The 26055-nt window shown below is 52.3% G+C and overlaps 1 protein-coding gene and 1 long non-coding RNA gene across 6 annotated transcripts in view; one reads left to right on the top strand and one right to left on the bottom strand.

Annotated features, from left to right (window-relative positions):
• The window catches only part of KIAA1671 (KIAA1671 ortholog), a 182786-nt gene that overhangs the window by 39692 nt on the left and 117039 nt on the right, over positions 1–26055 (bottom strand). The window contains exon 1 of one of the 5 annotated variants that reach the window (XM_042234743.1): positions 21505–21992. The exons of the other annotated variants lie outside the window; for them this stretch is intronic. Within the exon in view, the coding sequence (XP_042090677.1) occupies positions 21505–21789 (285 nt within the window). The 5' untranslated portion in view covers positions 21790–21992. Of the gene's footprint in view, positions 1–21504; positions 21993–26055 lie in introns of those variants that run through there. 5 annotated transcript variants of the gene reach the window in all.
• LOC121816969 (uncharacterized) lies at positions 21567–25691 on the top strand. Its single transcript, XR_006056722.2, has 2 exons — positions 21567–22226; positions 23255–25691. It is a non-coding gene; the product is annotated as an uncharacterized LOC121816969 (long non-coding RNA).

Here is a 26055-nt window from a genome sequence, read left to right as displayed (position 1 = left end):
TTTCTGAAAGTGGACAGCTGACCATTGGGGTGTCTATTCCCTGTTGTGACCTTCTCCCCCTCGAGTCAAAGAATGGATCTACAGCTCTCCTCTCGCTGGAGAGAGCTCAGACAGACAGGATGCCAACGACCTTCTCTGGAGGTTCCTAATGTACATTTGCATAATTAAAGGCTCTGAAAAGTCCTGCATTAGAAGCATTATTTAACCAAGCGATTCTTAAATGAATTGTCTCTGGTAATCTCTATGTGTGGAACAGGGATCAACAACTCAAGTGTGGCAAAAAGGAATTCTGGGAAACTCCAGATTGGAAAAGTGAAGGCTGGAAGCCAGTAACGGGGGTTCCCGGTGTTGACAAGATGGGGATGGTCAACAGGACAAGCGTCTAGGATCCCTTCCCTGGTCTGATTTCCGGGGAACACGTCTATGTAATATCCATCCTTTGACTCATCCGTTTCATAAGAGGTGCCATTCACATCCATCTCAAGTTTCTCCCAGCAGCCTCTAGAAACATCCTGTTGTCGTTCAGTCGCTAAGTCATGTCTGACTGTGACCCCATGGTCTGCAGCACCCCAGGCTCCTCTGTTCTCCACTATCTCCCGGAGTTTGCCCAAACTCGTGTCCATTTAGTTGATGATGCTATCTAACCTTCTCATCATCTCATCCTCTGCCTCCCCCCTTCTTTTCCCTTCAATCTTTCCCAGCATCAGGGGCTTTTCCAATGAGTTGGCTCTTTGCATCAGGTGGCCAGAATATAAATGGCAACCCACTCCAGTGTTCTTGCCTGGGAGATCCCATGGGCAGAGGAGCTTGGCAGGCTACAGTCCATGGGGTTGCACAGAGCTGGACACGACGCAGCATAAGCAACAGGCAGATATGTCTTACAAACAAGGAAACCAAGGCTCCAGGAGGTGTGGGCAGCGGCCCACAGTTGCCCAGAAGCTAAATGGCTGGTCTCAGCTTTGATCCTCGATCACTCTTACTCTGCAGCCGGCCTTCTTTCTTATGCTCCTGACCTTGTGGTTCCCCGCCCTGCTGGCACCTTGGGATCACCTGGGGAGCTATGAAAGCCCTAGCTTCTGGGACAGCATCCCAGATCGACTGTGTCAGACTCTGAGAGGTGAGGGCCTAGGGAAGCTGCCATTTCTGAGAACCTCGGTTCTCTAACAATGGTTTTGCAAATTGGGAGGCTGAGAGCTTTTTGCCAGGGAAAAGGAAGGTTTTTGGAGACAACCCAAATCCTGCTTGCAGATGATTTATGTCTTGTTAAGTTGCATTGATTTAGAACAAGCAGGGCTGTCTAAGAGGGAGCAAGTGTGTCCTGTGTTGTGTTTTTTAAAGCCTGACTTAAATCGGTTCTGGGAATCATGCAAACAGCATTTCTAACCAAGTCCCACAGGACAGGAACAGCAACCCTCAGCAGCCCCATCATCGGAACAGGGGCTCAGAGGCGTCTCCTGACGGCAGGCGCTGCATGGAGTGGATTCACACGTATCCTCGATCATCCCCCGATCAACCCTGTGAGGTGATCCCGGGCACCTACTTCCGGAGAGGAAGACTCAGAGGACACAAGGCGCAAACAACCTGCCCACCCGGCCTGGAGGTGGCAGAGTTGGGACTTGACCCTGAAACCCGTCTGCCCCATACCTGGGGCGCCTCCGAAAGAAAAGGGGTGGCTCCAGCCTGGCCTCAGAGGGCAGGGAGAAGAATGCATGTCCCTGAACCCCGGGACCTCCCAGAGCCTGCCCCACAGAACAGACAAAACAGGACACAGGGGACACCGGGCAGGCGGCCAGGGCTGGAGGCAGGCCCCAGCGCTGAATGGCTCGCCAGGGTGACATCAGCCGTAGCAGATGTGAATGGCTCCTTCACCTGACCTGCCACGCCGCTCAGGGGCCTAAAGGTGACTTCACCCACCCCACCTCCCACCCTGGAGCAGACCCGTGTTGCCTGCCAGGCCCTGGAGGGAGAAAAGCTGAACCAAAGACCCAGGCGACAGCCGCTCACCTTAGAAGCAGGCCTGGGGACCAGGCACCTGCTGCGTGCGGGCTGACAAGGTCCTAGGTACCCTCACATGCTGAGTGCCTGTGTATCTAAGACCCCTAAAAGGCCATCATGTGGGCTGCAGGCAGGCCCCTTGGACTTACTTAGCTTTCTCGGGCTGGACGACATCTGGCCCAGACCACGGAAGCCAGACCCAGGACAGCCCCCGCAACCAGGCTGCTGTGTGTCATCAGCAAAGCACTAGGCCTGTTCGAATGTCCCCTCGCCTCTGATCAAGGACAGTGGCTGGCACCACAGGGCCCATTTTCCACTTTCCTTTGTTAGCTTTACAGAAACCTCTCTAAGCAATATCACAGATGCCCAATACATTACAAAGATCAAGCAGCAACCAGGTCTGGGATGCGGTGGGTAAGGTGTGGGGAGACGGGGCTGGAGCCCAGGAAGACATCTCTCTCCTCCTGGTTCCTCCACCCCCATGAAGATCTCTAGCAAAATACAGTCTGGAAGCTCCTCTGCCTCCCATAATCGCAGGTTTGGGATGCCAAGTGTCTCAGTTCCCCCAGAAGGGATGGGTTTGGGGGTTGGCAGGGAGAGAGGTTTTCAGCCCAGGGGGTGGGTCTCTGGTGCCACAAGGCCAGGGAGGTGCCTGGGCTCTAAGTGCAGGCCCAGGCGCTGGGGCGTTTTGTGACCTCACTTGGACGCCTGAATTTCTCACCCCAACCTTTCAGAGTCTCCTCCACCCCCAAGGGACAATCATTCCACCTTTATGGACTCTTTTCAATGTGAGTTTTCATAGTATGAAGACAACTCTCTTTCTGCACTTCTATTTCTACATTTACCTAACAGCTAAGCAGGTTATGCAGCTTGGTTACAAGCGAAACTGGCATAAGAGGTGTGGGACCAAACTCACTGGATCTCTATCCATCTATTCAAGAAGCATTATTGAAGTGCCAGGTAAAGAGGACCGACTGGAAGGGGCATGAAGGAATTTTTGAGGGGGAGTGAGAATGTTCTAGAACATGACAGAGTTGTGGGTTACATGGGTGTGTGCATTTGTCAAAACTCATCAAGAGGTATGCTTAAGATATGTGCATTCTGCCGTATGGAAACCATCCCTCAAAATATTTATGATATTTTATACATCTTTTACAATATGTTGTTGTTTGGTTGCTAAGTTGTATCCCCATGGACCACTCCCCTGTCTTGCACTGTCCCCCGGAGTTTGCCCAGATTCACGTCCATTGAGTTGGTGATGCAATCTAACCATCTCACCCTCTGTATTTTATAATACAGCAATGAATATAATAATGTTAATATCTGTAATAAGAACTTTTTAGAGCCAACTACATACCAGGTAGTGTCTGAGGTGCTCTGCATGTATCAACAGATGGACTCTTCAGTACAACCCTAGGAAGTTCTATTATTATCCCCATTTTAGAGATAAGGAAACCAAGGCACAGAGTAACTTGCCTGCATACCTCTAGCAGATTCCCAAGCTGGGGTTACAATAGACATGTCTGGCTCCAGAGTCTGCCTTTTGCCACTAACTACCTCTTTCTGACTCTCAACAAAACTGAGCATGGCCCCTGTCCTCAGTTCGGTTGCTCAGTCGTGTCCGACTCTGCGACCCCATGAATCGCAGCATGCCAGGCCTCCCTGTCCATCACCAACTCCCGGAGTTCACTCAAACTCATGTCCATCAAGTCGGTGATGCCATCCAGCCATCGCATCTTCTGTCATCCCCTTCTCCTCCTGCCCCCAATCCCTCCCAGCATCAGGGTCTTTTCCAATGAGTCAACTCTTCGCATGAGGTGTCCAAAGTACTGGAGTTTCAGCTTTAGCATCATTCCTTCCAAAGAAATCCCAGGGTTGATCTCCTTCAGAATGGACTGGTTGGATCTCCTTGCAGTCCAAGGGACTCTCAAGAGTTTTCTCCAACACCACAGTTCAAAACCATCGATTCTTCGGCGCTTCAATTCTTGGGGGAGAGACTTAATATAACACCTCGGTGGCTCAATTCACAGGACGAAAAGTGCACAGAAGTATCAGGGAGAAGCCCCTGCCTCGGCGTGCAAGGGCCTGGGCCTCCCAGTGAGTGCCTCCCTTCTGACTTAAACCTTCGAGCGATCCTGAGGGTGAAGTCAAGTCAGGTCTGTGAATGCACCCGGCACCATGCTCGGCGCACAGCTGGTCCTTAATACAGGCTGGCTGAATCAGTGAGTGGATGATGGAGTCCCAGCTAGCTGCTGAGGAGGCTTCAGGAGCCTGCCTCCGGCAACACAGCCTGTTGGTTCACAAAGGGCTCGGGATTCACTCTCCGGAAGGCGGCCTGACCCCAGCCCCGCTCTGTCACGTAAACAAAGATCTGTGAGTGCAGCCGCTGAGAACCTTGGGGTCCAGAGAGATGTTTGGTGGGGGTGGGCGTAGTGACGCAGGGTACCAATTAATGGAGTGAAACTAGAGCTGGCTTTTCTTTGGCTGGCCCAGACAAGGCTGACCTCAAGTTCTTACAGACATGACTGCAACAGGCCCCGGGGCTCCTGTGGTCCCCAGAGAGAGCAGCCCTGACCCGGAGCAAACGCCTTGAGTGTGGAACTCCCACTCACAACCTGGAGCCTCTCCAGACCACTTTCCTAGGATGCAAGCACAGCTCCTTTGGGCCCAACTAATCATCCACCCGATCAGTTGGTGCCCAGTGGTGCCCAGTCGGTTGGTGGCCAGTGGTGGCCCAGTCAGTGGTGCCCAGTCATCCACCCGGCTAATCAGCTGGTGGGCACCAATGAGCTTAGAGTCCATTCGTGCAGGTATCCACTCATTCATTCATCCCTCCATCAGACATTTCCTGAGCGTCCCGGCTGTGCCAGGTGTTCTGCTGGACTCTGAGCATGTGAAAGGGTAAATACACCACAGTATGGGTTTGCCAACAAAGGTCCATCTAGTCAAAGCTATGGTTTTTCCAGTGGTCAGGTATGGATGTGAGAGTTGGACTATAAAGAAAGCTGAGCGCCGAAGAATTGATGATTCTGAACTGTGGTGTTGGAGAAGACTCTTGAGAGTCCCTTGGACTACAAGGAGATCCAACCAGTCCATCCTAAAGGAAATCAGTCCTGAATATTCATTGGAAGGAATGATGCTGAAGCTGAAACTCCAATACTTTGGCCACGCGATGCAAAGAACCGGCTCATTGGAAAAGACCCTGATGCTGGGAAAGATTGAAAGCAGGAGGAGAAGGGGATGACAGAGGGTGAGATGGCTGGATGGTATCACTGACTCGATCAACATGAGTTGAATAGGCTCCAGGAGTTGCTGATGAACTGAGAAGCCTGGCATGCTACAGTCCATGGGGTCACAAAGAGTCGGACACGACTGAGTGACTGAACTGAACTGATGGCTTTGTGGTCTAGCAAGGCAGCTAGAAAGAATTTGGAAGAAGCCACAAAGGCACATCTATGATCAGAGCAATATTAACAATTCATGCAGCCACTCATTCGTTCCTGCAACCACAAGATGTTCGCTGGAGCAAATACACAGCACGTGTTCGGTGTATGACATACTTCTGTGCACCTCTCGTCCTGTGAGCAGAGCTGCCAGGATGCTTTGTTAGGCCTCTCCCCTCAGAACAGAAGTGCCGTGCAGACAGGGTTCTCTTTGAGGGCTAGGACCACCTCTGTCTTGTTCTCTGATGGATCTCTAGGGCCTCTGACTGTGCTTGGCACACAGCAGGTGCTCAATAGCAGGTGCTCTGCAGACCGAGCGAATCGCTTTGAGAAACTTTCTCCAAGGATGGTGCTTATGTGACCACCTAGGGCTCTTGAAACACAGGCAGATTCTGGGGCTCATCTGAGACCCAGAAGACCTCCACCTGAGACAGTACCCAAGGGGCCCAGCAAAGGTTGAGCTCTGTCCTCACAGCATTAGCCCCCCTTTGCACTCAAGGACTGTGTGCGTGCTCAGTCGCTCAGTCGCTCAGTCGTGTCCGACTCCTTGTGACCCCACACACTGCAGCCCGCCAGGCTCCTCTGTCCATGGGGATTCTCCAGGCAAGAATACTGGAGTGGGCTGCCATGCCCTCCTCCAGGGGATCTTCCCGACCCAGGTCTCCCGCATTGCAGGCGGGGTCTCTCCCACCTGAGCCACCACTGCTCTAAGAGGTCAAAGCCCTTGGCCGAGGTCCCACCTAGAGGAAGTGGCAGCACCAGGAATCAAACCCAGACCTGCCTGATGTTACCGCCCGTGCGGCTTTCCCCACTCTCCTGCTTTGAGAGCCCAGATGTCACCGAAGCTGCACAGTTCAGCTCACAAACCTGGAAGGATTATGCTTCCACCGGCAGCACCGAGCTGTTGAAAATCCACGGGGCTCCACATTATACGAAAAGATTAGGAAACTCATTAAGCAGAGCTCTGACAGCCTCTGGGTTTTTTGTTTTTTTTTTTTTTTTTTGTTTTTCCTGGTCCCTCCCCCCAAAGGGCTTGTATTTATGCATGAGTAAAGGAAAAATGTACCCAACATGGGATCTGAAGAATCTCTGACTATTCTGCCCTCAGCCACATTTCAGAACGCCCCTTCTCTACCTTGGAGCTGTCGCTTCCTTCCTAATGAGCTGTGGTTGTGAGTGACCCTAGTATGCTTTCATCACCAGGAAGCACCTCAGCAGTGGAGGTAGGGAGGGCTCGGGGTCGGGGGGTGTCCCTTGAGGAGGGTACGCAGGCCAAGGGGACACGAAGGAGTCTGGGAGCTGCCAGGCCCACCTGCTGGGCTCCATCCTTCTCCTGACCCCCAAAACACCTGCAGGCGGAGGACCTTTCTGAAAACAGCACGGTTTTAAGGATGCTTTTCCAACCCCCAACAGAGAGGGGAGCCGGTGCCCCCGCTCTGTCCTTGCAGGAAGAGAGAATGGCTGGTACACCCACGGGGAGGAGGGAAGGTTCTCGCAGAGCCCGGAGCAGCCTCGCATGGTTGTAGAGGGAGGCCAGGTAGAGTGAAGCCACTGCAATTACTGACCGCAGGCGACCAGGGTTCACTGCGGGCCAGGCTCCCTGCTGAGCGTTTTACAGGCTCACTGTAAGGAACTCCCACCCGGAAGGTAAGGGTTATGAACGCCCTTCTAGCAGATGAGGGAACCGAGACTTTCTCAAAGTCTGGCCGAAAGCCTCACACCAGCAGACGGAGGAGCTGGGATTTAAATCCAGGCTGGCTCCACCGGGTGAGGCCTGAGAAGGTCATGCCAGAGCCTCCGTGGACAGAGAGGGAAACTGAGGCCCACCTCCAGGCTGCAGAGAGATGGCTGGTTCAAAGCTGTATAGCTGGGGTATATGTACCTTGGTCACTTTTCCGAAAACGTCCCTGAGGTGCAAATGGCATCTCATTACCTTTGGAGCCTCACACAGCTGACTGCAGAATTTTGCAAACAGCAGGAGCTCAATAAATGTCTGCGGCTCCACTCTGATGGATACCAGGGATTTGAGGACTCTACCATATCCTTAACTGCCCCAACTCTGGATTTAGAAACCCCAAGCTCCGGTCCTGGGTCTGTCAGCGACTTGCTGTGTGACTTTGCGTAGGTTTCTTTCCCTCTCTGGGCCTTGGCTTCCCCAGCTGTAACGCAAAAGGAGCGCACTGCAACAGCCCAGACGTTCAGGCAATCGAGGCTCAGGAGCTCCTCCAGGAAGAGAAACTCCACATCAGCAACCCTGACCCTTTTGCTCCCAAAGCGCACGTAAAAATTTTTACAGATAACAAAACTCAGTTTTCCATCATCCACCAGGGTGGCTACCTTGATGCAATCTTCAAACCCAGAGCCATGGCTTCCAGAACCTTCCAGGCACTTCCTGCCAAGATGTCTGTAGGCGAAGGCGAGGGAGAGGAGGTAGCAACTGCCTCTGCACGGCCCCCACATCCCCTCTTCACCCTCCCCAGAGCAGAGGGCAGTTACCAAGAAGAAAAGAATGGACGGCTGACTACTAATTGAGGAATTACAGATGTTAAATTATAGGTGTGCCCCGGGAAGGGCCGTTTCTAGAAGTCAGGCTGCTGAGTGACAGGACCGTGGGCTGCTGGATAATTTCTGGCTTTGGCAGGAAGCAAATATTTGGATGTTGGATTGGAAATTCAACAGACCGTGAAAGGTATCTTCAGATTGCTAGGAAATGTGCATCCCCTGCCCCCACACACATACCAAGTGACAGGCTGTTGCTGGAAGGTCAATAAAGCGCTGATTATGTGCTGAGCCAGGGCACCTGACAAGCACCCCATGTCTCCCTGACAAGGCCAGCAGCAGACATCGTCCATTCCATTTCGTAGCTGCAGGAAAACGCTTTATCAGTGTGGAAAGACTTGCCCAAAATGACACCAGGCATCAAAGGTTATATTACCTAAAAGTCAGTAAATTCCAAAGTCCTGCTACTGAGGTCCTGGCTTCACTTGGAGTCTGCTGGTTAATGCCGTGTGGTTACCCAGGGCCTGGCAGGGACCCCAGCTCACAGCTCGTGATGCTCACCATCCACATCAGAGATTCTCAACTGCGGGCGATTCTGCCTCCAAGGGACACTTGGCGAAGTCTGGAAGGACTAGTTCAAGACCACAGATGCTGCTCCACATTCCACAAAGCACAGGACAGCTTCCTCCACTCACCAAAGAAGGATCCAGCCCCGAGTGTCAGTGTCCCGGTGGTGTGATGCCCCGGTCAGCACCGGGGTGTCTCCTGAGAGGCACTCGGGTCCCGCCGTCCACTGAGGGATGAGAAAAGAGGCTTTGGCCGTCCAGGCTGTGAGCGAGGTCAGGTCCTCCCCCTGGGTCTTGGTTTTATCCTTTGTGAATCGGGGGTATCAAAAATCACACGATTCTGCCAGGCTGTGACAAGGTATTTGCTTTGCTCAGAGGCTGGCACAGGCTAAGTGCCCAAGCTGCGTCCCCCTTGTGCCTTCATAGCCCCACCTGGGAAACGTAAGGGTACAGCCCCTGCCTTGGTGTGACCCAAAGCCTCTTCCCTCTGACACCGCTACACAGAAGTCCCATTTTCCCACATGGGCTTGATACAAGATTCACACATGGCCCAGAGAGACTGTGGCTACAGACGGAGCCAGGAGTGGACTTTGTGTGAGCAAGAAATAAACAGGGGGGTGGAAGTTGGGGAGATGGATAAAGGGGATGAAGAGGTACAAAATTCCAGCTATGAGATGAATAAACCCCGGGGACATAACGCACAGCATGGTGATGATATTAAACAATACTGGGCTGTGTGAAAGTCGCTGAGACAGCAGATCTCAGAAGTCCTCATCACAAGGGAAAAAGCTGTGTTAACTATGTGAGGTTTGTTGTTCAGTCACTAAGTCGTGTCCGACTCTTTTGAGACCCCATGGGCTGTAGCCCGCCAGGCTCCTCTGTCCAGGGGATTTCCCAGACAAGAATACTGGAGTGGCTCGCCATGTCCTTCTCCGGGGATATGCTCGACTCAGGGATCGAACCTGCGTCTCCTGAATTGGTAGGCGAATTCTTTACAATCCGAGCAACCAGGGAAGGGTCTTAACTAAACCCATTGTGGCGATCAATTCGCAGCTTCCGTTCAGTTCAGCTCGGTCACTCAGTCGTGTCCGACTCCTTGCGACCCCATGGAACAGGGAGGCCAGGCCTCCCTGTGCATCACCAACTCCCGGAGTTCACCCAAACCCATGTCCATCGAATAGGTGATGCCATCCAACCATCCCATCCTCTGTTGTCCCCTTTTCCCCCTGCCCTCAATCTTTCCCAGCATCAGGGTCTTTTCAAATGAGTCAGCTCCTCACATCAGGTGGCCAAAGTATTGGAGTTTCAGCTTCAACATCAGTCCTTCCAATGAACACCCAAGGACCGATCTCCTTTAGGATGGACTGGTTGGATCTCCTTGCAGTCTAAGGGACTCTCAAGAGTCTTCTCCAACACCACAGTTCAAAAGTATCAATTCTTTAGCACTCAGCTTTCTTTATAGTCCAACTCTTGCATCCATACATGACTATTGGAAAAACTATAGCCTTGACTAGATGGACCTTTGTTGGCAAAGTAATGTCTCTGCTTTTTAATATGCTGTCTAGGTTGGTCATAACTTTCCTTCCAAGGAGTAAGCATCTTCTAATTTCATGGCTGCAAGCACCATCTGCAGTGATTTTGGAGTCCAAAAAGATAAAGTCAGCCACTGTTTCCACTGTTTCCCCATCTATTTCCCCTGTAGTGATGGGACCAGATGCCATGATCTTCGTTTTCTGAATGTTGAGCTTTAAGCCAACTTATTCACTCTCCTCTTTCACTTTCATTAAGAGGCTCTTTAGTTCCTCTTCACTTTCTGCCATAAGGGTGGTGTCATCTGCATATCTGAGCTGATATTTCTCCCGGCAATCTTGATTCCAGCTGGTGCTTCATCCAGCCCAGCATTTCTCATGATGTACTCTGCTGCTAAGCTGCTAAATCACTTCAGTCGTGTCCGACTCTGTGTGACCCCAGAGATGGCAGTCCACCAGGCTCCCCCGTCCCAGGGATTCTCCAGGCAAGAACACTGGAGTGGGTTGCCATTTCCTTCTCCAAACTCATGTACTCTGCACATAAGTTAAATAAGCAGGGTGACAATATGCAGCCTTGACATACTCCTTTTCCTATTTGGAACCAGTCTGTTGTTCCATGTCCAGTTCTAACTGTTGCTTCCTGACCTGCATATAGGTTTCTCAAGAGGGAGGTCAGGTGGTCTGGTATTTCCACCTCTTTCAGAATTTTCCATAGTTTATTGTGATCCACACAGTCAAAGGCTTTGGCATAGTCAATAAAGCAGAAATAGATGTTTTTCTGGAACTCTCTTGCTTTTTTCGATGATCCAGGGGATGTTAGCAATTTGATCTCTGGTTCCTCTGCCTTTTCTAAAACCAGCTTGAACATCTGGAAGTTCATGGTTCATGTATTGCTGAAGCCTGGCTTGGAGAATTTTGAGCATTACTTTACTAGCGTGTGAGATGAGTGCAATTGTGCAGTAGTTTGAGCATTCTTTGGCATTGCCTTTCTTTGGGATTGGAATGAAAACTGACCTTTTCCAGTCCTGCGGTCACTGCTGAGTTTTCCAAATTTGCTGGCATATTTAGGGCAGCACTTTCACAGTGTCATCTTTCAGGATTTGAAACAGCTCAACTGGGATTCCATCACCTCCTCTAGCGTTGTTCACAGTGATACTTCCTAAGGCCCACTTGACTTCACATTCCAGGATGCCTGGCTCTAGGTGAGTGATCACACCATCAAAGTTTATACACACGCAAATCATCATGTTAAACTCTAATACAGCTATGTATTATATGTCAATTACATCTCAGTAAAACTGGGGGAAAAAAAAACAATACTTCAAAAAAATTCAGATTGTTAAAAAAAGAAAAATTTTTGTGTTGAGAGTTGAGGGACTTCCCTGGTGGTACAACAGTTAAGATGTCACAGTTCCAATGCAGGGTGTGGGGGTTCAAACCCTGGTCAGATAACTAAGATCCCACATGCTCCATGGCCAAAACAAAAAATAAAAAAAAGAGTTGGGAACTACTGTATAGCGCAGGGAACTATATTCAACGTCTTGCAATAACCTATATGGAAAAGAATCTTGAAAAGAATATACATACATACACATACATACACATACATACATATACATACATACATACACACATACATACACATACATACATATACATACATACATACATATGCATATATATATAAAACTGAGTCACCTTGTTGTACACCAGAAACTAACAATATCGTAAGTCAACTATACTTCAATAAAAATTAATTTTTAAAAAGAGTCGAGAGTTGTCCATCTGTTGCTGCAAATATAGCAAACCTTAATCTGACTAATATATCAAGGTTGTAAGGAGAATAATAGCAGCTAAGATTTATCATGCACATTTTAGGTTCCAGGCGCTGTGCTAAGAACTTCACAGAGAAACTGAGTATCATAAAAGGAAAGTTTCCTGTCCAAGGCCCCATGGCTAATTAGCGGTGAGGCTGGGATTTTTTTTTTTTTTTTTTTTTTTTGACGTGGACCATTTCTAAAGTCTTTATTGAATTTGTTACCATATCGCTTCTGTTTTGCGTCTTGGTTTTTTGGCCCCAAGGATGTGGGATTTTAGCCCCTCGACCAGAAATCGAACTCTCACCTCCTGTGTCTTAAAGTGAAGTCTTAATCACCAGATCGCAGGGGAAGTCCCAGAAGCCAAGCTTTTAACTGGACTGACCTAATTCTTCCTTCATCTCTAGACATTTTTGTCCCTCAATCAAGAAAGGACAGATAAGGATGCCAAAACTATGTTTAAAAAAGCAAAAGTAAAACCCCACACACTTTGCAGTTTTTTGAACTCTTGGTGATAATTTATGTTTTAGGAGCTGCCTTTCAAGGGAGAAGGACACTTGGTGAGCGCTCGCTCCTCTGGCCTAGAAATCAATGCAGGAGGGAAAAACCGCTCTTGTACACCTTGCTCTCAAATCCATGTGGAGGGTTCGCTGCTGTTTATGGCCCAGCCTTTATGATGAAAGTTTGATGAGTTAAACGGAGTGATGAGCACTCAGCATCCAAGAAGCGGACTCCCTTCCATGCCAGGGGAATCACGCCAACTCCTCAAAGGATGTGTTGCTCAGAAGCCCCTAGGACCCTGAGCCCAGACTGGCTGAGCAGCCTCCCTTACGTGCAAGAACCCTGGAGACGAGAAAAGTATCTGTTGGGAACTCTGAGGGCTACCGAGTCACACATCTTGGATGGGTCCCTCGAGTTCTTCCCACCTCGACTCACTCATCTGTGAGATGAAGAGTAAGGAATACGCCATGGCCACCCCTGGACTGTCTGTCTTGGTAGGCATGAATGAGAAAGAACGTGTACTGGTTATCTATTGCTGCATGACAAATAACCCCAAACTTGGTGGCTGAAACAACTAACATTGCCTCTCCGGGTTTCTGGGAGCCAGGGGTCCAAAGGCACCTGGCCCGGTGGCTCTGGCTCAGCCTGCCTCAGGAGGGTGGAGTCAAGCTCCTGGCCAGAGACGGAGACTCCTCTGCAGGTTGGAGAATACAGAAATACATCCTGTGAATACAGAAAAGCAATTGGGACTTCTTAAAGTGGTCCAGTGGTTAAGAACCCACCTTCCAATGCAGGGGACAAGGGTTCGATACCTGGTCAGGAAACTGAGATCATACATGACAGCAGCAACGAAGCCCACACGTCGCAATGAAGACCCAGCACAGCCACAAAAAATAAAAGCAGTATCACCTAAAGATATACATACCCCACAGACTGCAGCACACCAGCTCCACTGTCCTCCACTACTGCCCAGAGTGTGTTCACATTCATGTCCACCGAGTCGGTGACGCTATCTAACCCTCTCATCCTCTGTCACCCCCTTCTCCTCTTGCCTTCATCTTTCCCAGCATCAGGTCTTTAACAATGAGTCAATCAGGTGGCCAAAGTATCGGAGCTTCAGCTTCAGCATCAATCCTTTCAGTAAATATTCAGGGTTAATTTCCTTTAGGAGTGCCTGGTTTGATCTCCTTGCAGTCCAAAGGACTCCCAAGAGTCTTCTCCAGCACCACAACATGAAATCATCATTTCTTTGGTGCTCAGCCTTCTTGATGGTCCAACTCTCACATCTGTACATGACTACTGGAGAAAATATAGCTTTGACTAGACAGACCTTTGTCAACAAACTGATGTCTCTGCTTTTTAATACGCTGTCTAGGTTGGTCATAGCTTTCCTTCCAAGGAGCCAGTGTCTTTTCATTTCATGGCTGCAGTCCACTGAATGTGCTTTGGCAACTATTAAACACTAAACAAATGATGATGATGTTAGGAAACATTAACTGAGTCCCTGCCACCCGCCTCGAATTGCGCTCAGTGTCGCGTGTGCCTTATGTCAGTGTAGTCTCCAGCATACCTGTGGAGTCAGATGATATCACGGGCCCAGCTCTACAGGAGAGAAAACAGAGGCGGAAAGAGACTAAGTCACCTCCCCCAAGTCTCACAGCAAAGCGAGAGGCAGAATCAGGATTCAAACCCGCAGCTCCGGGAACCCACAGCTCACTGTCTTCACCCACAGTGGCACAGACACAATCACAGCGGGGCAGACACAACTGCGAACTTTTCAGGAGTCAGTTCTGAGTCAGCTGCCAAACGCAGCCATTACTAAACATTAATGAGATGAACTTATAATTAAATAAATCCTAGCAAAAACAAAGGTAAGGAGTAGTCAAACCTCAACACTTCCTAGCTACTACATTTTACTACGATCTGCGGTCTTGAGATCATTTCTATCCATTGAAATCTGTTTGGTGAACATACTGTCCCCTCAGCATCCCTCCATTCTCTGCAGTTCCCCTTTCCGTGGTTTCAGTTACCCACGGTCCGCCTCGGCCCAAAAATATTAAATGGAAAGTGCCAGAAATAAGCAATTCACAAGTTTTAAATTGTGCGCCTTCCTGAGCAGCGTGATGAAATCTCACACCGTCCCTCGTTCGCGCCCGACACCCATCCACCACCATCGTCGTGGCTGTGATCCAGGATCACCCACAGTGCACGACCCTCCTCCTGACGTGTGGTCAGGTCAGCGGCAGCGCCACAGTCCGAGGCACTGCCTCCATCATCCTGCTTACTGCATCTCATCACCGAGGCATCTTATCACCCGACACCGTCACCAGAAGAGGAGCGATGAGCACAGTGCAGTGAGAGGGTCTGAGCGAGACAGACCACATCCACACAACTGCTATCACATGATGCTGTTGTCACTACGTTCTAGTCTGTTGTTAACTATTGTTACTCTCTTACAATGCCTAATTTACAAATTAAACTTTATCATAGGTACACATATGCATAGGAAACGCATAGTATACACTGACTGGATATATTCATTCAATATACTGGAAATATTCTTTGAGTTTATCTTGAACATTCATTGGAAGGACTGATGCTGAAGCTGAAGTTCCAAGACTCTGGCCATGTGATGCAAAGAGCCGACTCTTTGGAAAAGACCCTGATGCCGGGAAAGACTGAGGGCAGGAGGAGAAGGGGATGAGAGAGGATGAGATGGCTGGATGGCATCAATGACTCAATGGGCATGAGTTTGAGCAAACTCTGGGAGATGGTGAAGGACAGGGAAGCCTGGCGTGCTGCAGTCCATGGGGTCGCAAAGAGTCAGACATGACTGAGCGACTGAACAGCTATCTGTGGTTTCAGGCGTCTAGTGGGGGTCTGGAACGCAGCCCCCTGGGCGCAGAGAAGACTGCCGCGTGTAGTGACAGTGCACCGCACATCTTCCCAGCTCCGTGTATAAGGACAGCTATCTGGTGCTCTGCAGTGGGCCCTGGTGGGAGTATTTACACCACGGGAATAGGCAAACGCTACGTACAAACTGGGGCTTTCCCCCCAAAGCCCTGGCTAACGTTAAACGTTCACCAGTGGCTCACTGTAAGTGACCCAATAAGTCCTTCCTGTTCGCAAGGCGTGATCTCAGTGACTCCTTGCCAGAGACCCCATTCTTTCTGAAATCCAAAAATACACCATTCCCTGTGATATGCAGTGATCCAGATTTCCTTCCTGAAATTTCCAACTTCCTGATGAGGAGAGCCAGAGGCACTTTGTCCGAACAAAACATCTGAGATTTGAAAACGCTGAAAGAGGGAAAGTGAGAGTAACAAAGGGGCCCTCAGGTCGCAGAGACCCAAAGGGGGCTTGTTTCCACCTTACCCACCCCTCAGAAATCTGGACAAAGACACACCCACCCAGGGCTGCCCTCGTAGTGCCCTTCCTGATCGCCCCCAGTGGGGAGCGACCCGAGGGTGCAGGCAGAAGGGTGAATGCACACAGGAGCTGGTGCACGGCCGAGAGTGACCCAGGCGTTAACAAAGGTCTCTACTAGAAACATACAAAACCAGCACATTTTTTTTTTTTAAGGACAGAAAGAGACAGAAGGTGGGAGACTTTGCTTGAGAAAGGGAGGAGAAAAGACAGACAGGAAAGGCACTTGAATGCCAAGAGTGGTTTCCATGGACGTTAAAAATCAGAAGTGGATTTTGTTTTTATTCAGGCGTTCTGTACTCTCCACGGATTGTGAGCGTACCCTGCTTTTTTTAGGGGAGGGAGGGGGCGAGGAACTCAATGTAATTTCACACAAGCAGAGCCCTGTGGGGGCAGCCACGCCTTGGTCTTGCCCTGCTCTCCAGGTCTCGCCCAGAGGCACCGACTCTGGGCCTAGCCTTTGCCCACCACCCCCAGCCTCGACTGGACCATGAAGAGACCATTGTTCTCCAGGGTGACATCATTCTGCTGCCAGGAGGGTGAAGAGCGACCTGGAATTGGGTGCGGCCAGCCAGGGAGAAGGTGGCCCGTCCTGCCCGATCATCCATGCCAGAGCAGAGGTGCGGTCACTGCAAGACAGGCTCCGGGTTGCGGGGCGGGCGGGGGTGGTGCACTGAGGTCCAGCACCCCAGCTCCGTGCCCCAAGGGGTGTCCTGAGACCAGGCACCTATCGGGCTCTGGACCAGCAGTGGCAGGAAGCATTGGCACAGACACTAGGAGATGCTGGGGGGGTGTGACAGCTGGACCCTCCTCCCCTGAAGCCCAGGTCTCTGGAACAAACACGACAACCTGCGCCGGGCACACAGTAGGCGCGCGGTAATCGGCGAGCACGACTGTTACTGTGCTTTCCTCACCGCTCTTGCACTCCTCACCCTGTGGTTCTACAAGTTCACGCTGTCCTCGCCGCGGCCCCCAGGCCCCGCATGCCCGGGCCCCCACCCCCCATCTTCCACCTTCGCCCGCTTACTCCCTGCGCTACGGCCACACCGGCCTCCCTGCTGTTCCTCCGACACGCTGAGCACAGACCTGCCTCCGGGCCTTCGCACTTGCTTTTCCTGCTGCTGGGATGTTCTTCCTCCAAACCCTTTGAAGACTCCTTCCCTTCACCTCTCCGTGCTTCCAATCTCTTATCCGTGAAACACGGGGCTACCCAGCGTGTCCTTCAAGGCGGGGAGCTGTGAGGATTCGATGAGACCAACTCCGAGCAAGAAAGAGGGGCCTGCCCTTCTTCCCCAGCTCAGGTCTGCTGCTGCTGCTGCTAAGTCACTTCAGTCGTGTCCAACTCTGTGCGACCCCAGAGATGGGAGCCCACCAGGCTCCCCCATCCCTGGGATTCTCCAGGCAAGAACACTGGAGTGGGTTGCCATTTCCTTCTCCAATGTGTGAAAGTGAAGTCGCTCAGTCGTGTCTGACTCCTAGCAACCCCATGGACTTCAGCCTTCCAGGCTCCTCCGGCCATGGGATTTTCCAGGCAAGAGTACTGGAGTGGGATGCCATTGCCTTCTCCACAGCTCAGGTCACTGGGAGGATATCCGAGATACAGAGTCCCCTAAACCAAGCTGCATCCAGCAGTGGTTCTCAACTGGGGGAAGGGTGGCAGTTTTGTCCCTCAGAGACACTTGGCAATGTCTGGGGACAGTTTTGGTTGTCATGCTTGGGGGGTGCTCCTGGCATCTAGTGGGCAGAGGCCTGGGATGATCTTTCATACATACATAGGACAGCTCTCTGCACCCCAAAGAGTGATCAGGCCCAAGGTATCAATGGTGGTGAGACTGGGAAGCCGACACATGGCATGGGGTGAGTGTTAGAGGCAAGCCCTTCATCCTTGAAGACGGTTCCTGAATTTTCAAACCTATCCAGTGTATCAGAAAGCGGGGACACCACTTTGCTGACAAAAGTCCATATAATCAAAGCTATGGTGTTGCTAGTAGTCATACAAATGTGAGAGTTGGACCATAAAGAAGGCTGAGAGATAAAGAATTGATGTCTTTGAATTATGGTGTTGGAGAAGACTCTTGAGAGTCTATTGGACTGCAAGGAGATCAAACCAGTCCATCCCAAAGGAAACCAAGCCTGAATATTCTTTGGAAGGACTGATGCTGAAGCTGAAGCTCCAAGCTGGCCACCTAATGCGAAGAACTGACTCACTGGAAAAGACCCTGATGCTGGGAAAGACTGAGGGCAGGAGGAGGAGGGGGCGGCAGAGGATGAGATGGTTAGATAGCGTTAATATCACAGACTCATGGACGTAAGTTTGAGCAAACTCTGGGAGATCGTGGAGGACAGGAAAGCCTGCTATGCTTCAGTCCATGGGGTCGCAGAGAGCTGGACACGACTTAACGACTGAACCACACCAATATGACACATTTATGCTCATGTTTTTATGCTCTGTCCCCTTGAAGGCAACTCCGTAAAGGCCAGAGCTCTGTCTTGTTTTATTCACAGCTGTTTCCCCAGCGTCAGCACCCTAGTAGGTGCTCGATGAACACTGGTGGGATGAAAATGTGGGTGAATGACAGGGCACAAATACACACCTCGTGCTTGCGGGGGCCTGGCACTCAGGACATGCCCACAGAAGGCCAGCCAGGCTCTTACTCTGCTTTGCGAGGGGTGCCAGTCTGGCCATCTGGGCAGGAGGGACTCACATTACGGCTCCAGCAACGCATCTCCCAGTGAAGTGCACACTCATTAAGCCCCTCCTGTATGCCAGGCGCTTAACAGGTACCAGTCCCACCGAACCACCTGCCAGACAAGTCCCAGGTGAACCCCGCTTTACGGATGACGAAGCTCAGACTGCAAGAGATGGCTTAACTTGCCCAAGGTCGCTCGGCCAGCATATGGAGGAGCTGGGCCTCGATCCCGATCCTAGCCCATTCCTAAGCCCTCTCTGCCGAACGCCCCTCAGCCCTGGAGACCCCACCCTACCCCCCGGCTTCCCACTCTGACTCCGGGTGTTGGCCTCAGTGGCGCTGCTGCTGCGCTTGGGTTCTGGAACGTTCTGCCTGGACTCCGCTCCCTGTCCAACTCTCTGGCAGGGCTTGTTCTCAGGCTCGCCCTGGGCTGCGGCACAGACGAGCCTCTTCCTGCCTTTGTCACTCTGAGACAATGTGATTATTTCCCCTCTTCCCCCCTTCTATTCGGCAGACGCCCAGGCGGGCCATTAGCAGATTATTTCAAGGCTGCCTTTGGAAAAGCGTTTCAGGGCACGCCTTTCAGGGCTGCTTTCTGCCTGCCAGAGATTCTTCTGCTGGGCTCTGAGTAAATAGAGGCCTGAGGCAGGACTTGGAACAGAATGGATTATTTAGATAAATCACGTACTAGTTCCAAAGACTGAAATCCCACCCCCTTCCCAGCCCCAGCTCAGGCTCCGGCAGGTGTCTCCTAACTCTTAATTGTCTGTGGCTTTGAAAAGTTTCCTCCCATAAAACAAACACTGAAGCAAAGTCCCCGGGGGAGAGGGGCGCGTGTGGCTTTTCCAGTTCACTGGGAATCTTTGGAGGAATGGTTTGAGAGAAAAGGTTTCGGTTGTCACGTACTGGGTGACAGGGCCCCGTACTGAGTATTAAGCAGGGCTACCACGGGCATCACGTGTCTCCTGGCGGCGGGTCACGGCCCTTAAGTGGCTGCAATGGGAAATGTAAAGGATGAGGACATTCCCATTTCACAGATGAGGAAACTGAGGCACAGAGAGGGGAACAGTGTACCCAAGGCTGCACAGCTGGGAAGGAGCAGAGCCAGGAGTCAAAGCCAGGAGTCTCTTCTGCAAAAGAGCCTGCGTCTCCATCTCAACTCTGCCCTCATCCCCGGGAGGCAGGACACTGGGGCACCTGACGGGAAGCAGCTCCCAGTGCTCACCCACCATGTGCCCGGGCCCGCGATGGGCACCCATGTCAACCTGATGACCCCCAGTTCTCCCCGGTTGACAGAGGAGGAAATCGAGGCTTGAGAAGGAGTCAGGGGCCCTTTGCCAGGATGTGGCCAGGTTTGACTCAAGCTTTCAACCCCAGTGCCACCTGGTAGATGCGGAACGTTAAATGGGAAGGAACCAGGTTAATTCAGCCCAGATTTATCGCGCGTGCATCAGCACTGATGGAGGCACTGCCAGGCAACAGTGAACAGAGGCGGCAAAGGCCCTGCCAGGCCCCTCTTCATTCACTCATTCATTCATTCACCAAGCTGGGGAGCAGGGCAATGAGGCCTGGGGGACTCCAGCCAGTGCCCAGGGCCAAACGGCGGGGAGCTGAATGTTAGCAAAGCCCCAGGCCCTTCACTGAATTGCCAGAGAGGGAACAAGAGTGAAAGAGAAGAGAGACAGAGACGGGAACCGACACGGAGACACAGGGACAGAAAGAATGACCGAGAGGCCAAGCCACCCGTCCCAGAGGCTGGGTTGGGGGAATCTGTCTTCCAAGTTCTGGCCCCACTGATTCATCCCAAGCCGCAAAGCAGCACAGACCCAGGAGGGCAGGAGATGTCATCTTCACGAGGCATATGTTAGCACCTGACTGCTCTGGTTGCTGTGTGACCCCAGGAGAATCACCACACCTCTCTGGGCCAGCTGAGGGGATGTCTGCAACCTCGAATGCGCAGAGGGCTGGCTCAGAGCCTGGTGCACCCCACGGCTCCCTCAACCCTGGGTCTGAAATGAAAACCGGGATTTATCACAAGGCTGAACCCAGGGAGGAGGCGGCTCAGCACTTCACCCACCTTTGGTCTCCTGTGAAATGGGTCATGCAGTCAGGAGACCTGTCTCTTTGAAGGCCCATGATAGGGGCTTCCCTGAAGTTATCAGGAAAGTCTGGAGAAATCTTTTTATAGAAGCTTGGCTGGAAAGAGCCCTGAGTGGGGTTCAAAGCTGGGGGTTCCAGCACTTGCTTTGCCACTCATTCCCTGTGCTAACTCAGGAAGGTGTCTTTCCCTCTCTGGGCTCAGCTCCACCTCTTCAAATCATTAGCAAGGTCCTTGAGAAGAAAAAAACAACCTGGATACAGGTTGAGTTCTCAATCATTAGATGTCATTCCACCCTGATCCCCGAGCTCCATCAAGCTTGCCAGAGTGGGAGCTGCTGGAATCTCAGGACCCGATTACCCTCCTCTGGCCCATTCACTCCCAGCTGCACTGGCCAGCGGGCAGTCCTGCCCACCACCTCGGGTAATCAGATGAGACCTCGCGGTTTTGCTCCGCTCAAAGACCACAAAAGCCACAACTCCACACGCACGTGACGTGGACGCTCGGCCACCCTGGGAGGGTGTTTGAGGAGACGGAGCAGGTGCCAACTAAGCCTCCCTAAAAATAGGAAGCATTTGGGTCGGGTTGGAGTGTCAAACACTTAAGGATAAATCAACCGGCAAAGCCAGCCCCATATACAGAGACGCTGAGCCTGGTATAAATGTCCTGATGGCTTTGGGTGAGCACACGCGTCTACCGTCAAGGGGAATCACCACCACTGCACGCCTCTCTCCCAGGCATGGAACCGGGAAATGGTCCGGCTGGATGGACAACTGTCCCGGAAGAGGCAACTTCCCTGGCTGGACTGATGGGATGCCCCACCCCCCACCAGCCAACTTCCCCGGGGTGGGGGAAGGGGAGCACTGGCAGGGAGGAGTTCTCACTGTTGTTTTAATACTTAAAACAAACAAACAAACAAAAATAATAATAACAAGCTTACAAGGTCTGGGGGCTCCGAATCCGGTTGCCTTTTCCTCAGGGAAGAAAACCTCTGTTGGCTTCGCGCCGAGAAGCGGCGGAAAGACTCTCGGCTCCGGGAAGCCAGGTGTCGGAAGGACGAGGTGCGCTTGAAGGGGGTCCGTCCAGAGGGCTCCCCGCCCCCCCGCTCGGGGCCCACCGTGCTGGTCACCAGGTTGAGGGCTTCCTGGAAGGACCGCCGGACGGTCCCCATCCACTGGGTCACGTGGCTCTGGGCCACCGTGAGTTTGTCGCCCAGGTAATCCATGGGGCCGGTGGGGCGAGGCAGGGAGGAGGGCAGTGAGGTGCCAGGGTCAGTCCTCTCGGCTCCCCCTGCTGCACACTCGCTCGGGAAGTTCTGGGCTCTCACTGGAGGGGAAAGGTAGCCGCCTCTTCAGTAGCTGGACCGGGAGCAGATAACACCCACGGAGCCGGCGGCCAGGGGCATCCACGGGCCACTCGGATCAGGCTGAGAGTCCAACCCCCTGGGGCTCTGAGTAAACACGCCGGTGGCTCCAAGATCCAGTTCCCAGTGCTCACCGGCCGAGCCGGCTGGCTGGCTGGCTGGCTCGGGTGACGACAGCTTTGAGGAACTGGGCTGCTGCGCTGGCTGGCTTCGGGGTGTGACAGTCCCCCCGCGAGGTGGGGGAGGAAGAGGCGGCGGCCCCCGGGGGAACCCTTGCTTAGGCACTCACTCGCCCCCAGGTAGGTGGCTGCCTGAAGCAGGGCCAGCACCCCCTGCTCACCTGGCCCATGCAGGTTTACCCGTCCTCCGGCCAGGGGGAGGGGGAGGTTTCCGAACCTGTGGGCTGGCGGGCAGCTAGCTCATTTCCGGAGGCAGCCACACCGGGGCCCCAGGGCTCCCCCTGGCTCCCCTGGCTCGGCAGCCCAGGATGACATCAGCCCCCATTCTCAGCGAGGGGCTTCGCTGCCCGGGAATGCAGGAGGGGCCTCGGGGAGGCAGCCGCCCAGGGAGCTGACGTCCGCCCCCATTTGTTCTTTCCCACCCCCCCACCCCCAAGTCCCAGCTCGCTGGCTCACCGTCCTGCGGGGCTGTCAATGCCTGCACGTGCTCGGCAGGCAGCCCACCCGCCCTGCAGCCCTGACCGCCAGCTCAGCGGGGGAGACGGGGCTGCGCGTGGGTGCACCGGGCGCGTGTGTGCATGTGGGTCCGAAGACCCGGTGGCCCCGGGAAGGCTGAACAGTTGGGAAACTGCCTCCAGGGTGACGGGACCTGTGGCCGCAGTCAGCCTGTCTCCCTCTGGCGGTCCATTTCTCCGTCAGGTTCCCAGCCTCTGTTCCTCCCCCGCCCTGTCTCAATTTCCACTTGTTCCTCCCTAAGCTCCTTCTCTCTCTCTCTCCAGCCTTCCCTCCCTCCGCCCTAAAAGGCAACACCCAGCCAGGTGAAACAGCCCCTGAGGCCCCCAAGGAAGGAACTGGGCCCGGCTGTGTTTCAGTGCTGGTGAAGTTGCCATGGCAACCCAGGGCACAGCACCTGCCCCATCCTGGGCGGGCAGGCTCCGCACAAGAGCAACAGGAATGATTCATGGTTTATACTGGGTCACATGAGCTCCCGGGCTTTAACCCTTGTGGAGCTGGAGTGGTTGGGACTGGGGCTGGGGATGGGAGGCAGAAGCATCTGAGACTGGAGGGGGTGCTTGTCGGCAAGGGGGAGCAGCAGCTGGATCCTGAGGGGAGGCATGCATGTTGGAGGAGCTTTTTCCTTCCAGCAGGGATGGACCCTCTGCGGTACAGATGAGCAGGCGCAGACTCAGAGACATAGATTCACTGGCCCAAGGTCACACAGCAAGGCTATACCACCAGGCCGTGGCCCGGGGCTGTTTCCTCCCCACTCTCCGCCCCTTCTCAGGGTCTGACGCAGCAAGTGGTCCAGAGTTGGAGCTCAGTAAATATTTATTGTTCAAATGCCAAGTCCAAGAGTGAAACTTTGATCGGTTTGACTGCATCCCAAGAGCTTTTCCCCACCCACGTCACCTTCAGTTCTGAATAAATATTTGCTCCCTAGACACTGATCAAAGGGCCTCACTTGAGAAAGTTTTTCATGGAGGTGTCTCTGACAATGCAGCTGACGCAGCTCTGCTTCTCTGGATTCCCAGTCCTTATGGATGTTAATTTGCTCACTCATTTTTTCACTCATTCATGTAAACATCTGGAGACTGCCCTCTCTGGGGCGGGTGCTGGGCATGGAGCCTGAGGATGGCCCCTGCCCTTGAGGGCTCACAGCCCAGCAGGACCCTGTAATGGTGCTGATATTTACTGAAGAGTGTGACTCAGTCTCCAGTGCTCTTCTAAGTGCTTGCAAGAATTAACTCAGGAATCCTAACATGAACCCATTTGACAGAGGGGAAGACTGAGGCCCAGAGAGGTGACAGTTACCTGCCAAGGTCTTCCAGAATGGTAGGCAGCCCTCAAGATGGCCTCCAGAGATCTCTGCCCCCTGTGAGTCATACCCTGGTGTGGTCCCCTCCCACGATGCGAGAATTGGTCTGTGTGCCCAAGAGATGAGGCAGAAGTGATGGTGAGTGACTTTCAAAGCCAGGGCCTGCTGGCCGCCATGCATTAAGGGCACTCAAGCAGCCCTGTGGAGAGACCCATGTGCAGAGAGGCCAACCTCCCCATACCAACTGCCGGCACCAACTTCCAGCCTCGTGAGTGAGCTGCTTTGGAAGCAGGTCCCAGATCGGCAGGCAGACCCTTGAATGACCCAGCCCTTGACCGCAACTTCATGGGAGACCCTGAGCCAGAGCTACCCGGCCAAGCTGCACCCCTAATTCTTGACCCACAGAACCCACAGGAGAGTCAGATGCCCAGAGGCAAGATAGCATCTGGGCCATCAGGAAGCACAGGCCAGAGCAAGAGGAGGAGAGAGAGGGGAGGGGATGAGGGGCTCTTGCAGTAGCCTGGCCCCCGCCCCCCATGATGAGAAAACATGCACACAGCCCCAGATCCTCCCTCCAGGCATGCGTCTGGCCCCACACACTCCCGACACACAGCCTCCAGGGTCCCAGGGCTTCTGGTCACCAAGGCTGGCCTGCTTTCCTCACACAGTGTCCACAGCCAGCCTCCTGCGCAGGTGGTCCCCAGCAGGCCGGGGACTCCCAGGATGGGAGCAGTCCTCCCCACCTGACTCCAGAAAAGCTGCACCAGAAATACCTGAAGAGCTGGAAAGGGATGCAACTTTTTAACAGACCATCTGGACACAGAGGTGGGGAAAATTTACTGAGCACCTCCAGGAGGACACAAGTTACATCAAAGCAGCATCTTTAAAACTGTAATATCCGGGGACTTCCCTGGCAGTCTCGCGGTTGAGAATCCGCCTTGCGATGTGGGGGATGTGGGTTCGATCCCTGGTAGGGGAACTGAGATCCCACATGCCGTGGAACGACCAAGCCTGAACTGCAACTACTGAGCCCAAGAGCCACAACTAGGGAATCCACACACTGCAACGAAATGATCCTGCATGATGCAATGAAGATCCAACACAGCCAAATAAATAAATTAACTTAAAATTAAAATGACAATATCCAGTGTTGGCCAGGCCATGGTAAAAGAGACATACTTACAGACAGAAATGGAGATGGGTATGCATTTTCTCAAGGGAATTTAACATTCAAGATCAAAATTCTTAAAAACAACATCCTGCCAGTTAGCAACACACGTGCTGACGTGTACTGACATCTGTAGCTCACTTTGAAACGCAGGGAAAAAGAAACCTAAGGAACGGATGGGTGGCTAGATTTTTCTTAGGCAAATATAGCAAAATGTGTCCAATTGCAGAATATACCTGGTGGGTATGTATAATGTTTCCATACGTTTGAAATTTTTCATAATAAAAAAATTTTCCACTGGGGTGGAAGGATGAGTCTGCCTTTTGACCCCGAGTTTCTTGATCCACACCCAGCACTTTGTCCAGAAAGGCGCATCATCTATACAAAACATTTTTGCCACAGGGGTGTTTATCACAGTCATGTGTGATAGTTATATTTGTGAAGAAGTCGTAAAAACCTTATCATTCCAACAAAAAAGAGACTAATTGTTCAGTTCTGTGCTGATGATACTGATCCCACCCTTATGCGTCATGTGGGCAGTCGGCTTTGTGAATGAACTTTGTCTTTTAATGAATGCTGTATTAAAAATTATTTATCTTGATAACCTTTTTTTTTTTGGTGCTCTCTTAAACTGTGGACCTTACATGTGTGCCCGAGTCACCTCACCCTCGATGCAGGCCTGGATTTGCTAAATCAATACAGCATCATGGTTAAAGGTTTGTAGACCTGTGGCCAACTCACTGGAAAAGACCCTGATGCTGGGAAAGACTGAATCAGGCAAACGGAGAAGGGGGCGGCAGAGGACGAAGTGGTTAGATAGCATCACTGACTCAAAGGACATGAATTTGCGCAAACTCTGGGATAGAGTGGACTGCAGTCCATGGGGTTGCAAAGAGTTGGACAGGACTGAGGGACTGAACAACTCCAGCTCTTATTACACTATGTGGCCCTGAGAAAGTTACTGA

Source organism: Ovis aries, chromosome 17 (genome assembly GCF_016772045.2).
Source record: "Ovis aries strain OAR_USU_Benz2616 breed Rambouillet chromosome 17, ARS-UI_Ramb_v3.0, whole genome shotgun sequence".
Lineage (NCBI taxonomy): Eukaryota > Metazoa > Chordata > Mammalia > Artiodactyla > Bovidae > Ovis > Ovis aries.
The sequence above is the reverse complement of the archived record's forward strand: the minus strand, read 5'-3'. Positions and strand labels throughout refer to the sequence as shown.